This window comes from Myotis daubentonii, chromosome 4, assembly GCF_963259705.1.
Source record: "Myotis daubentonii chromosome 4, mMyoDau2.1, whole genome shotgun sequence".
In the NCBI taxonomy this organism is placed as follows: domain Eukaryota; kingdom Metazoa; phylum Chordata; class Mammalia; order Chiroptera; family Vespertilionidae; genus Myotis; species Myotis daubentonii.
The window spans coordinates 62,720,820-62,734,908 of NC_081843.1; the positions used below are offsets into that span (position 1 = coordinate 62,720,820).

At 39.5% G+C, this 14,089-nt stretch overlaps 1 protein-coding gene across 11 annotated transcripts in view; it reads left to right on the forward strand.

Annotated features, from left to right (window-relative positions):
- MCTP1 (multiple C2 and transmembrane domain containing 1) overlaps window positions 1–14,089 on the forward strand; it is a 441,268-nt gene that overhangs the window by 369,522 nt on the left and 57,657 nt on the right. For all 11 annotated transcript variants that reach the window (XM_059694087.1, XM_059694091.1, XM_059694090.1 and 8 more), the window contains one exon: window positions 4,936–4,989. In XM_059694087.1, coding sequence (XP_059550070.1) covers window positions 4,936–4,989 — 54 coding nt within the window. The remainder of the gene's footprint in view (window positions 1–4,935; window positions 4,990–14,089) is intronic.

Genomic DNA, 14,089 nt, shown 5'->3' on the forward strand with positions numbered 1-14,089 from the left:
TGAAAGCATTATCATTTTAATTGGAATCTTTATCCATGCCTCTACCTGTGCCCTTCTATGTGTTTTTTAATGTTAGTAAAACATGAACTGAAATTTTGAATGTGGTTAAGAACACTGAATATTTTTCCCAGAAAAAAAATTTAATCTCAGAAAATAATGTTTAAAATATTATTAAATTAATATTATTTTTATTGTTATTAATAGCAAACATTGTTGAGTACTTCAATACAGAACTTTGCTAAGCACTTTAAATATACTATCTCATTGGATCCTTGATTAACACGTGGAATAGGTGCTATTATTATCTCCATTTTTCAAGCCACCTTAAACTTCACCTTAGCAAAATAGTGGGATACATTCTGAAGCAACTTAGAGGCATCGATAGGAAAGCCACCTGTATATTATAAATCCTCACTTGTAGATATTTATGGTGTAACATTAAAAGGGCGCTGGAGGAGGGGAAAGCCCTCACTAGAGCACTAAACACAACACAAAGGCCTCCTGCTAACACAACACTCTTCTGCCAAATGTAAAAGCAAATGGTTGCATTGGGTTGTTCCGCCTGCACATTTGTGGAGCAATTGTGCATAACCAATTACCCACTTGTGAAGGGTAAGAACAGTTTTGGTTTCACAAATGAAGAGCCTGAATCTGCAGATCACTTTGAGTCATTCTTGAACATAAGATTTGCAGTTGATTTGTAAAATGTGTAAATTAAACTTTTGATTTTTTTATGGTTCAGTAATACTTTGAATTTTTGAAAATCAACTAGAAGATGCTGGAGATTGCCTACTTGGTATTGAGCAGTGGTTGAATCAAGCCATGAACCAGGGGGTCATGGTTCAATTCCTGATCAGGGCACATGCCCAAGTTGTAGGCTGGATCCCCAGTACTGGACAGGCAGGAGGCAGCAGATCAATGTTTCTCTTTCATCATTTATGTTTCTATCCCTCTCTCTCTCTCTCCCTTCTTCTCTCTGAAATCAATAAAAACATATTTTCTTTTAAAAAAAAGATAGTAGAGGTCTCCAAATCTTAAAATGAAGGTTAAATATTCATGGATTGTATTTCCAGGCAACTATTCCAACCATTTTGAATATTTGCTTTTATTAATCTACATCATTGATTAGGTATAAGTCTTCCCAGGCCAGCTAGTTCTTCTGTGGGATAAATGATAGGCACTTTACTGAATTGTGTTCAAGGATACGAAGAATAGATGATGCATTCATCTATTCACTCTATCAAATTTCTTGAACACCCACTATGTATCTTGCCATCTGCTAGGCACAATTTAATACCACCATTCTGTCTTCCTAGCACCTGCAGGATGATAGTAAGTACTAAAGAGGGGAGGCATATAATACATTCTTAATAACTTTTAAAAATATTGCTGGAGTTTGTGCACAGGAGTAAAAGTATAGTATTTATTTTATTTTTCTTAAATTTTTGATAAATGACTTTGCATGGGTAATTTTAGTAAAAAAAATCACTTAATCTAATGTATATCAAATCATCGTATGGTGTGGGTCAGTTGGTTGGAGTGTCGTCTCATACACCAAAAGCTGGGGGGTTAGATTTTTAGTCAGGGTACATACCCAGGTTGCAGGTTTCATCCCTGGTCAAGGAGCATACAAGAGGCAGCCAATCAATGTCTGTCTGTCTGTCTCTCTCTCTCTCTCTCTCAAATTAATTTATAAAAATTATGTTGTATACCTAAAATATACACAATTTTTATTTGTTTATTTTTATAATAATTTTTTTAATTTTTCAATTACAGTTGACATACAATAGTATATTAGTTTCAGGTGTACAAAATAATGATGAGACATTTATAGTCTAGTACCCAGCTGATACCATACACGTTATTGCAATATTATTGGCTATATTTCCTATACTGTTCTTTACATCCCCATGACTATTCTGTAACAATCAATTTGTACTTCCTAAGCCCTTCCCCCTTCCACCCATCCCTCCAACCCTCCTCCCATCTGGCAAACATAAAAATGATCTTTATATCTATTAGTTTGTTTCTGTTTTGATTATTTTTTTAGAGTCCATATATAAGTGAAATCATATGGCAATTGTCTTTCTCTGTCTGGCTTATTTCACTTAGCATAATATTCTCTAGGTCCATTTGTGTTGATGCAAATGGCAAGATTTCATTCTAGCTTATGGCTGAGGCGTAAACTTTTTAATCTATTTGTCTATCAATGGCCACTTAGATTGATATCGGAAAAAAAAATAAAATAGATAAGTGACTAAAACATCATTTTATTAGAGATACAAAATTATAATCATTTTTTAAAAATCTTGTGAGAGGTGAATTTTTTTCTTTTTCTTTTCTTTTCGAACTGGGTAGGGGTTGAGAGGTTGCTCTCTACTGTCCCACAGTCTGGTTTAATTTCTAGTTCAGCTATTTGTGAGGTGAATTCTTTAGATGCAACATATATACTGAAATATTGTGACTGCTTTTCCTACTTAAATTTCCATCACAAATAGTCCAATTTGGAATAGCCTGGCATATAGCACCTAATTATTGTTGTCTGTATACTTAGTATATGAATACTTAAACATTTCAGTAAATTAAAAGTCAACATGAAAAATTATCTGATAGTCCTCATTTAAATTCTACTGGGTTATAAGCCTCTTTAGAGCTGACATGAGTAGAGATGAATTATCTAGGTGTTCCTCATTTTGTACTCCCACAGTACCTAGCACTGTGTTCCTTGGACAAGGGGGTTTATAATAGTGCTATGGAGTGGCAGGATATAGTTATAGAGCGAAGGTCAAGAATCCTCCTTTCTTGCTGAGGCTGATTGCTTTGTATGTCCCCAAATAAGGGTAAACTCTCACCAGATATCGGAAACAGATATTGTGCTACTACGGTTTCTTCAAAATGCTGAATGTCCAAACGAAGGAGTTCTACCATATGATAAAATATTTAAAGTATGATATTAGGAACCATCTCACAGGTTGTCAGATGCTGTGAGTTATATCAGTTCTGAAGGCTTGTTTTGGGGCTATTCTTTTAAAGCAGTTAATGCTTTTAGAATATCTGAGAAAAATTATTAGAATAACTGGGATTCCTGACATATTATCTTAGTTTATGTAACTGTTTGCATAATACAGTCTTAGTTATTGAAGTTTTCATTCGATAATTAAGCATATTCCTGTTTGTATCAGAAAGTCATGTGAGAGGACTGGTGGTCTCTATCTTCTAAAGTTATGAGCTTTGGGAGAAAGGTTAAAATATTTGTTAATCACTATTCTATCAAGTTTATTCAGAGATGGAGGTACAGACTAGATAAAAAATAAAAAGGTCACAATAATGAGAATTGACATAAATAGAATCATAATAAATCGCCACTTACTTGAATAATGCCCCCACCAATTTTTTTAAATATATTTTATTGATTTTTTACAGAGAGGGAGAGGGATAGAGAGTTAGAAACATCAATGAGAGAGAAACACCAATCAGCTGCCTCCTGCACACCCCCTACTGGAGATGTGCCCGCAACCAAGGTACATGCCCTTGACCAGAATCAAACCTGGGACCCCCCTCAGTCCGCAGGCCAATGCTCTATCCACTGAGCCAAACCGGTTAGGGTGCCCCCCCCCAATTTTTTTAGTTGTTGGTTTCTAAGGGATATTTTTGTGTGTGTAGGTATGTAAAACCAAAATACAACACCTGAAACAGGTTGAAGTTCCATTAATAATGGCTGTACGCCCTGGCTGGTTTGGCTCAGTGGATAGAGTGTCAGCCTGTGGACTAAAGGGCACATGCCGGGGTTGTGGGCTCGATCCCCAGTAGAGGGCGTGCAGGATGCAGCCGATCCATGATTCTCAGTGTGGATGTTTCTCTCTCCCTCTCCCTTAGGCCTCTCTGAAATTAATAAAATAATATTTAAAATAAATAAATAATGGCTGTAGTTATATACTGATTGAGGCAAGCAGAAATTATGTGGTGAATCCGAAATGACTATTCCATTCTGCTGAGGTAGGTAAGCCAGGAACCATTTAAAAGACATGCATGTGCCCTAACTGGTTTGGCTCAGTGGATAGAGCATCAGCCTGCAGACTGAAGGGTCCCAGATTCGATTCCTGTCAAGGGCATGTACCATGGTTGCGGGCACATCCTCAGTAATGGGTGTGCAGGAGACAGCTGATCGATGTTTCTAACTCTCTATCCCTCTCCCTTCCTCTCTGTAAAAAAATCAATAAAATATAAAAAAAGGCATGCATGTATACCCACCTACATACATGCATATCCACCTATATTATATACATATTACACATATTTGATTATTGAATATATTTCTAGTTTTCAATAATAATGTTCATTCTTGTTATAAAATCACAGAATTAAAGTTAGCATATCAGGTAATTCATAAAATTAAAAAGTAATACAGAGATAGTTAGAACTTGACATTTATACATAAGAATTAAAATTTGAGTCATGAGAGATATTGTTAGTTTTATGCCATTGATCACCAGCACGAATCAATGAACAGATATAGTTCTTTATCTTAGAGTTTGCTGGAAAGTAAATTAAAAATAGCAGAGCTGTTTTCTGCTTAGTTATCTAGCTCCAAACTTAAAATGCCTAATTAATATAGACAGCAGTGTAGGTAAAAAGGAAATTTCCTGATTTAAAGCATCTCTCAAATTATGTTCATTTACCTTATGCATTATTTCAAATTGTTTCAGTTGTCACAGAATATTTCACACAATGGGTTTTCCTGACTGGGATTCAGTTCCCTGGTTTTAATCAATTAAAGGCATGGCATTTCCCTCATCCTTATCTCTAGATCAAATATTCCCTCTCCATGCTTCTGTTTCAAATGTTAATAAAGTTTTCATTTCCAAAAGGTTCAAAATGACAGAACAAAACTCTCTCTTTTAAGAGCATGAAAACGACTTCTGTTTCTGTCTGCAGGTAGTGGAGGACATGCTAGAGGACGAGGAAGAAGAAGATGACAAAGATGACAAGGTAATTATCTTTCCCAGCACTTGGGTGCCTGGGGATGGGGAAATGTAGGCCTGACACTGTTTTCACAGACAGTTAAAGAAGGAGTTGAAGTGTTCGAGTCCAGAAAATTGGACAGTGCTGTTTATCATCCTAACAATGCCACCGCATGTTGCAAAGGGGAGAGAGGGCTATAAATCCTCTTCGCTTTTGTCCAGAGCTGGGTCAAATATTTTTCTGCTAGGAACAAAAAAAAAAAATAAAATAAAATAATTCAGCTTGTCTGGAACTTGATAGCTCGCGTGAAGATAACGGCAGTGACAACTGTTTTTGAAGGGCAAAAATTTGTCCTATCTTGAGTATTACAAATCAGGCTACACTTTGGGGAAAAGAGAGAAGAGAAAAAATAGCAGGCTGCATGAGCTGAACATGGATATTGTCATCTGTAATTTTCGAAAAATTGCTCATCAGAGGAACACATGTGAGCGGAGGGCATTTAAATAATCCCAGCGCTACTGCCCTCTGCTTAGACTTGACTTGGAACGGCCCCATGGCTCCTTGGTCAGGAAAGTGTGGTCAGAGAGGCTCATTTTTCAATTGCTGGTTGGCTTGTGGATGGTGACCACGGTAAATAACAGCTAGTTTCTGGGACTGCTTGGATTGGTTGTCCCCTGGGGAGGGAGGACAACTGGAGGGAGGAATTAGAATGACCTTGCACCACTGCAGCAGCGGCTGGGGTTGGAAGAACGGCTGTCTGTGGCAAGGAGGGTAGCGATGCTGGTTTATAGTGCTTGGGCAGGTCAAGATCTAAAATGGAAAAAGTCCTAGGGTGAGATTGGGAGGAGGGAGGGAGGCTATCATTCATTATTTCTGTGCTGTTCGGCATCTAAAACCAGATTTTGACCTTCACCAGAAACTATCTGAATTCTGTTCTAGTAAAGCAGTGAAATTTTTTTGAAGAAAGGAGGAAAACAGTGTATCTTCATTTATACCCTTGACCTTTGGTTCCAGTAGAGATGTACAGTTATATTTTAGTTTAAGATTTTGTGTGCTGGAAGTTAGCATTGAAAATGTCAAAAAAAATTCACAGTGATTAGTTAACTCCCAAATGATTTTTTCCCTAATATTTAATGCTTAAAGGAAAATGGAAACACACACACACACACACACACACACACACACACACACACACTTTCTCCCTTCTAATGTGATTTCAAACATTTTTAACTTGATAGAGCTTTTATGTAAAATTTTTCTTATGTACATCATTTAGTCATTAGTGACATCATCAAATATAAACTAACAAAAATCTTTCTGCAAAAACACCTATGTGCTTGTTTTTAATGTTAAATAGCATAAGCATACACTTATGGCAATAAATGATATGATTTATTGTTAAGGTCAGTGGTAGAGCTGTAGAGAGACTGTATTTTAAGGCAACATGCCAGCTCTGAATCATCATTTCTCTGCTGATAAACACTGAGCTGCCATCCATTTATGGCCATTTTCCCTCGCTTGTTGCTGCTTTATTATTAAAGCTACTATAAAGATCCATTCTGACAGCGGGCATTTCCCCAGAAATGTTAATAAATGGAAACCCTTAGTGAAGTCTAGTACTTCAGTGTCCTGCTTGAAGTCGGCCTGTATTTTATAGCCAGTTTGTTGGTATTCTATACCACTAATCCCTTCTTTATGGTCATTTTTTAAGAGAGAGGATGTTAGCCGTGGGAAATCAATAGCACACCTGGTTAACCAGCTTACCAAAACATAGATGCCAAGTAGAATACACCATGGTGGACATAAGAGCAAATCTCTGAAGTGGCATCTTTGTGATCCAGTGTTTGGTGGTCTGAAATTGATAACGCCTTGCTAACTCGTTTTTAGATCTAGTTTCTAAAGTTGATTGAAAGGAGTGCTTAAATTACTATGTGAATTCAACTGTATTCTTCTGTACAGAATGCCAGCGAACAGTGTGTTTTCCATCTGAAAGGACTGTGAGCTGATTTCCATACATCCAGTTCTTTATTTGAGTGATATATAAGGAGGTTTCTCTTTTTATTCGTAATGTAATTTATAGCATAAAAATCACATCTGAACAAAAAGAAAATCTCAAATGTAATAACTTATAACATACTTTAAGGGCTTGCATGATAGAGAAAAGAATCTTAGAGTGGATATTTTGAAATACAAAGTTTTTACTCTAAGAAATGGAAATATGAGGGGGTCCTTCAAGTTTCTGTTTATCAGCTTCCATCACTTGACTGGCTCTCACAGCGGTAAATTTTGTAAGTCTTGGCTATCAGTGTGTCTGAGTGGGAGAAGGGTAATTTCCTACTTTCAAAAATGCATTGGTTCCTCTATTTAAAGTTTGTGTATAGAGTCATGCGTAATGGAATTTCATGAGAAAACAAATGTATTTTTTACCATACGAGCAGGTGCTGACCTCTCGCTCTCATTATTTCTCTGTTTTCTCATATGGTATAATATTAGGGTCAGGTCAGTGGGTCCTCTTATAGGATAAAAGTAAAAAAGATTAATAAATGTGCCAAAGCCTCACTTTAATTGAACCTGAAGCATATGTTGCAAGTATGTAAAATATGTCCCAGATGTTTCACCAAGGCCAGTGTCTTGGCTTTCCCTGATTACCACAAGGCAACTATTAGTCCTATAACCTTTGGACTTGGGGGTAAATGGGGTATTACGTGGCACAGAATGAGAGCACCTGTTTTCCATTCCGCAAAGACCCCTGGCAGGCTTTGCCTAAGCCTATCCATATGTTTTCACTTAGCAGATTGTTGGGCGATTATGAAAAGTGTCTTTCTTTAGAGCCAACATTGATATTAGTCACTCACAATGAAAGGGCAAGTCATTGGCTACTTGACAAGGTCCGTGTGGGCATAAACTGAAGTCATTTATTTCATTTGAGCTTGGAGTGTTTTCTCTCAACATAATTATATAGATGGTATAAGAAGTTGAAGCAGACAAAGCTCTAATTACTTAACATAGTGCTTTTATAATAGCTTTTCTCTAGTGCTGACTTTAGCACCTGGGAAGACTTTGGTTAAAATTGGTAAAAGCTAAGTCATGGTTTACCTGAATCCCCAGACCTTGAAGTTTTGCACATTATGGCCTTTTGAGTATTTGTATGTGTCTGTGTGAGAGTTCTTCCTTTTTACTAAAACGGCTAACCATTCTTCAGCTGAGGGTTTGTGATCCTCAGACTTATTCCAGAATCCATTGTTGGCATTTACTTAAATCTAAATTTCAGTGGCTTTTCTCTTAATTCAATTCTATAATTTTCACAAAGGTAGAGAATATAGGTTTTAACTGGTGGGTTTTAATCATTAACGTTTTGATATTTTCACCTACCTGCATTACGTTAAGCTTTGCTGGAAATGCAGTGCTTCCTGAATTAAATGTTAGAAGGACATCATATTGCTTTCTCAGCTCCCTTTGATGTAGAATATTTTTTTCTGCCATCAACCACAAAGTCACAGTTTGTTCTGATTTTGACCTGACACCAAATCCTGCCTTTGTGGTTAACAGACTCTCAGTAAATAAGGTTTAGTAAATTACCTAGGAGGAGCTATCAACAAGCCATTTAATAGTGACTTTCACTATGTTGTATATAATACAGTGGTCAATCTGCATAATGTAGACATATAATTAATGAATATCAACTTTCATTTTTGTAGCCTAAAAAGTTTAAGCATGTTCCCCATGGTGTGTCTTACTCTTATAATAGGATCCAGCTGCATGTCAGGAAGCAGAAGGTAATATACAGGTTTTCCTTGGGAAAAGCACGGATTCAGATGCGTGGCATTCTACTGTTGTTTATTGGTAAAAGATATTAAAATGTCCAAGCACTTATGCTCACATTACTTCTCCTTTACCTTCAACCGCTATGTCAGGGTTGCTGTGTATCAAGATAGCTGGATGCTGTGAATGAAACATATCTGAGTTACTTCAAAATGCACACATTGTCTGCTTTAATTCTTGAAATCCGTGTTTTCCAGTTTGATTCTCCAGCCCAAAGCATGCATAGACATCTTTGCATCTCAAATCAACTGTGAGGGAGAAAAAGTTGTAACTCTCATATTTGATATGAGAGAAGATTTTAATCTAACAATATGGCATTTTATTTTATTCAATGAAATAACTTCGTGGAGGGGAAACAGAGCAACACTTTAAAGAAAAGCAGGGAAACAGGATATAAGAAAAAGGTCTTTTAAAAAATCCCAAGTCACACTTAACTAGAATACCATTTTATTAGTTTGTTAGTTTTCTATTGCTGCACAACTACTTAGAGACTTAAAACAACTAATTAGCCGTGAGTTCAGTAGGGCAGAAGTCCAGGCATGGTTCCCGTGACTTCTCTGCTCGGGCTCACATGGAAGCCGGATTCTCATCTCCAGGCTCTACAGAAGAATCCACTTCCAAGCTCATTCAGTTTGTCCATAGAATTCAGTTCCTCATGGTTAGGAGACCGAATCCCTTATTTTCTTGTTGGCTTTCACTCTTAGTGACCACTTTCCACTCTTAGTGGATCCCCTCCATAGTTATAGCCATCAATGGAGCATCTTCCTTGTGTCAAACCTCTCTTACACTTCAAAACGCTTTCTTCAGGAAGAGCCTAGTCCCTTTAAGGGCTTGCTGATTAGGCCAGGCCCACCAAAGATAATCTCCCTTTATTAAAGGAACTGTGCCATCATAACCTAATCACGGGGAAGACAATCTTATCATATTCCTAAATCCCCTCACACACAAGGATTATACAGGACATATACACTAGGAGGTGGAATCTTCACAGCCATCTCATAATTCTGCCCAATATACCAATCAAGACCCATGCTCTAGAACAGTGGTCCTCAACCTTCTGGCCCTTTAAATACAGTTCCTCATGTTGTGACCCAACCATAAAATTATTTTCGTTGCTACTTCATAACTGTAATGTTGCTACTGTTATGAATCATAATGTAAATATCTGATATGCAGGATGGTCTTAGGCGACCCCTGTGAAAGGGTCGTTCGACCGCCAAAGGGGTCACGACCCACAGGTTGAGAACCGCTGCTCTAGAACAAAAATGGGACAATATCTGTGTTCGTTGTATGTGTTTATTGCTAGGTCATGACATAACTATTATTCAATAAACAAATTAGACATGTCCTTTCAAAGATTATAGGAAATATCTCATACCAGAGGAATAAACAGGTATATTTCACAGTCATAGCACAACATGTTCCACTTGTTTATTATCTAATTCTGCTCCTGTGTGAGGGGAGCATGGGCAAGCAACCAGCACCACGGGCTCTTTCCCTTTGTTGTCTCCTGGGTGGAAGAGCAAATAAGAAAATTGGCAAAAGGTGGGGATGGGGCCATTCCTTCTTTTGGGGGCCTGTTGGTGCTTAGACCCATTGAGGTCACAGCCCACTGACCTCGAGACGGTAGAAACACTTCTGCTTAATCTAGAATCACAGTAGCATTACAGCTGGAGGATACCTGAGATAGGTGGGCGTCAGAAGGCTGGAAGCGATAGGTGTTCTGCCTGTACACATGCACTTTGCATCCTTGTTCAGGCTTCAGCTAGTGCTGCCCCCAAGCAGTTCTGAGGGCAGAGCCCAAACGCCTCACCGAGCTGAGTCCCTGGCGAGAGGTTCCACAGCACTGTGACTCTGGCTGGGGTATCGGGGGAAGTTTCCAGTAGGACTGAGATTTGGTTGACAGCTGGTGTGAGCCAGACTCCTTAGCAGAAGTCTGGGGTTAGGGGCCTCTGACAGCAGAGGCACCCAATTGTTTCTCATCCCAGGACTCCCTTCAAAGGCCGGTGGAACTTAGGAGATCCCATGAGATCCACTTTCCTCCCAGCATCCCTGGCAGTCAGCACATCCCAGCACATCTTCTCCCTGCCGCTCCTAGTTGAAACTGGTTTTACAATGAGGAATCGGGGTTCAGCCAAACTCAAGTGAATTGCCAAAGGTGATATAGACAATAAGTGGCAGAGTCAGGATTAACACTTAGGTTTTCCAAGATTGGCATCTTTACCTTCCTTAAGACTAGGTTTTCCAGGGGTGGTGGGAGGGGGGGTAGGAATCAAGTACAGATGCAGATGACCTCAAGCCTGATCCTTAAATATTTTGGTAGTACAGTCAGGGAACAGCCATCCATCCCACTAGGGGCTGTTTACTTCTGATTTCTGCTTCTCACTGTTCCCTGGCACTTCCAGTCCTCTCCCACCATACTAACTGAGTGGGGGGGGGGGGGGCTGTGATAGGCAGAATAATAGCTCCTCAAAGATGACCTTGTTCTAAACCTTGGAACCTGTGAATATTTTACACTGCATGATGAAGAGGCATTGAGGTGTCAGCTGGGATGAAGATTGCTAGTCACCTGACCTCACAGTTGGGAGATTATCCTGGGTTATCTGCATGGACCTGATCTAACAAGTATCCTTAAAAGAGGAAGAGACCATCAGAGTGTCTGGCAGTTGACGGCTGTGTGCACAGCTATGGCCAAACCAGTGCTCACGCCCTCAGGGCAAGAAGGAAGAGCTCTGAAATACCTGGGTGAATTGAAGGTGGAATTCCCCCAACAACTCCTTGCCAAATGACAGGTGGCACCAGGTTCAAGCTCGCCAAGAGCTGAGCTGTTTGCAAGTCCATTGCCCTTGTTATCACTATTATTAAGCAAACTCAGAACCTCAGAAGTGCTACAAGCCCCCGTGTCTGCAGCCCAAGAAAGTGCGTGCCCTGCACCGCATGCTCAACAAGCACAAGACCCAGGATGAGCAGTGGAAGTACACTGCCAAGGCCAGAGCCAGGGCATTATGAAAACACAAACTGACTGGGGTGCGGGGAGGGGTGGTGAGTTGCTGTATTGGCTTTGAAAATGGAGGAAGCGGGGCACAGGCGAAGAATGTGGGTGCCTCTACCAGCTGGAAAAGGCAAGGAATGCTTTCTCCCCTGGAGCCTCCAGAAAGAAATGTAGCCCTGCCCACATCCTGATTTTAACCCAGTGAAACCCACTTCCGACTTCTGAACCGCAGACCTGCTGCGATAACACGTTTGTGTTGTTTAAGCCTCTAGGTTCATGGTAATTCGTCACAGCAGCAATGGGAACTAATACAGGGGCCTTCCAGAGGCCTTTTCTATACTTCTCAAGAAAAGACGACACTGTAAAGCACTAGATCTGAGCTCCTAATTTTTCCTTATTAACTTAGTCCTACTCTTCAACATATCTGTGGCTACAGGTTCTTCATTGAATATGAGAACTAAAAACAGTATCTAACAAGTCGAATATTTTTATCCAGATTGCTTCCGTTTTTATTCTAAAACCTTGTCCCAAAATGAGAGTGGGTTAGTGCCCATCTCCAGTGCAGCTGGTCCCTTTCCCGTTTAGATAGCTTTATTTTTCAATAGAAGAATTTCACTTCCTCACAACGTTTATTCTGTTCCTTAAAATGTTTCACTCTACAAAGCACCACGGCAGAGGGTATTAGCCTCATTTAGGCTGCAGACACTTTGAGAGTCTAAAGACAGCTGTAGACTTCCTCCTCTGAAGAAAACGCATAAAAACATGTATAAAAACTGTTTAATACCATTTTTTGTCATGGAAATTGAATTATTTTACAAAGACAATAAAGTAACTTTATAAAGGCATGTTTCTCCAACGCTTATCACCTTCCTCATGATGTTAATGCCTGAGATAAATGCAAATTTTGTAAGTAAAAAAAGTAAGCCTCTACAAGAAGGCTGATGTTTGGCTTTGATATTGACATTATGGAGTGGTTTTTGACATAGCAATAGGCTTATTTACTTTTTTTTTATTAAATGTATTTTATTGATTTTTTACAGAGAGGAAGGGAGAGAGATAGAGAGTTAGAAACATCGATGAGAGAGAAACATCGATCAGCTGCCTCCTGCACATCTCCTACTGGGGATGTGCCCGCAACCCAGGTACATGCCCTTGACCGGAATCGAACCTGGGACCTTTCAGTCCGCAGGCCGACGCTCTATCCACTGAGCCAAACCGGTTTCGGCAACAATAGGCTTGTTTACTTTTGACATCTGTTTGACTATGACTTTTCAGTTTCATGGCAGCAGGGGTTGAAAACACTGACTTGGCAAAGGAAACAGTCACAAACAGCATGGGAGCCCCCGTGGCTTTATTAGAGGAGGGCTAGAAATGGTGGGATTCTTGGCGTTCTCCAGAGTCCTTGTTGAATCCATACTGTGGCAATGAGATCATCCTGTGAAAAGTCTGCATCGTCAGTGTGCTACATTATGTCTTTTAACACGGGTTAAGTATTCATGGTTTCACGATAAGATCATTGGAGGCAGAATTAGCGTTCAAAGATATTATCTAATGGTTCCAGCTGTCTATGGGTTTCTATCTGTAAACAAACTGGCGACGTTTGTCACTCCTTGCTCTAGTTTGCCAAAGCACTTACCCAGCCTTGGAATGTTCAGGTGGATACCTGCCTCCGACATGCCCTTCCAGCATGACAGTTGAACTAAAAGAATGTAAAAGTGGAAAGAGTTACCTAGATAATTTGGCAAGAATATCCACCCAGTAAAGCAGACTAGGAATGGACTTTTTCCTATTGGATTATTCTGATAATTGAATTTCCTCTGCCTCAAAAGAAAGCAGAACTTTTCCTCTGAAGGGCAACCAAATGCCTCACGACAGGTCCTCTGGAAAGCAAGTTAATTGCTGTATTGCAGCAGTGAACTTCCTCCCGTACTCCCATTTCTTGACAAAACCTCTCGAAATAGCAGCATGTCAGCCCTGGCTCTCAGGAAGTTGACAATGTTCGTAGGAATAGACACGATTTTTTTCAGGGTTGCTGGCAGAGTCGTTGACACCGGCTGACACCACTGCATGTTGCGATAAGGAGCATGTTTCTTCACCAAAGCAGCAGAACCAGATGTGTTGCCAAGCATCACAGATGCTCCATCTGAGCCCAGAGTGCCAAGATTTTTATTCTGCCTGAAAGTTTGTTTGGCAAAGAAATCCTTTACCATGTTAAAGACATTGACTCTGCAGATTCTAAAAGGAGTTCATGAAATAGGAATTCTTTGCCTGTAATAAGTTGGCTATGCAAATAGAGGTATCTATTTTCATCAG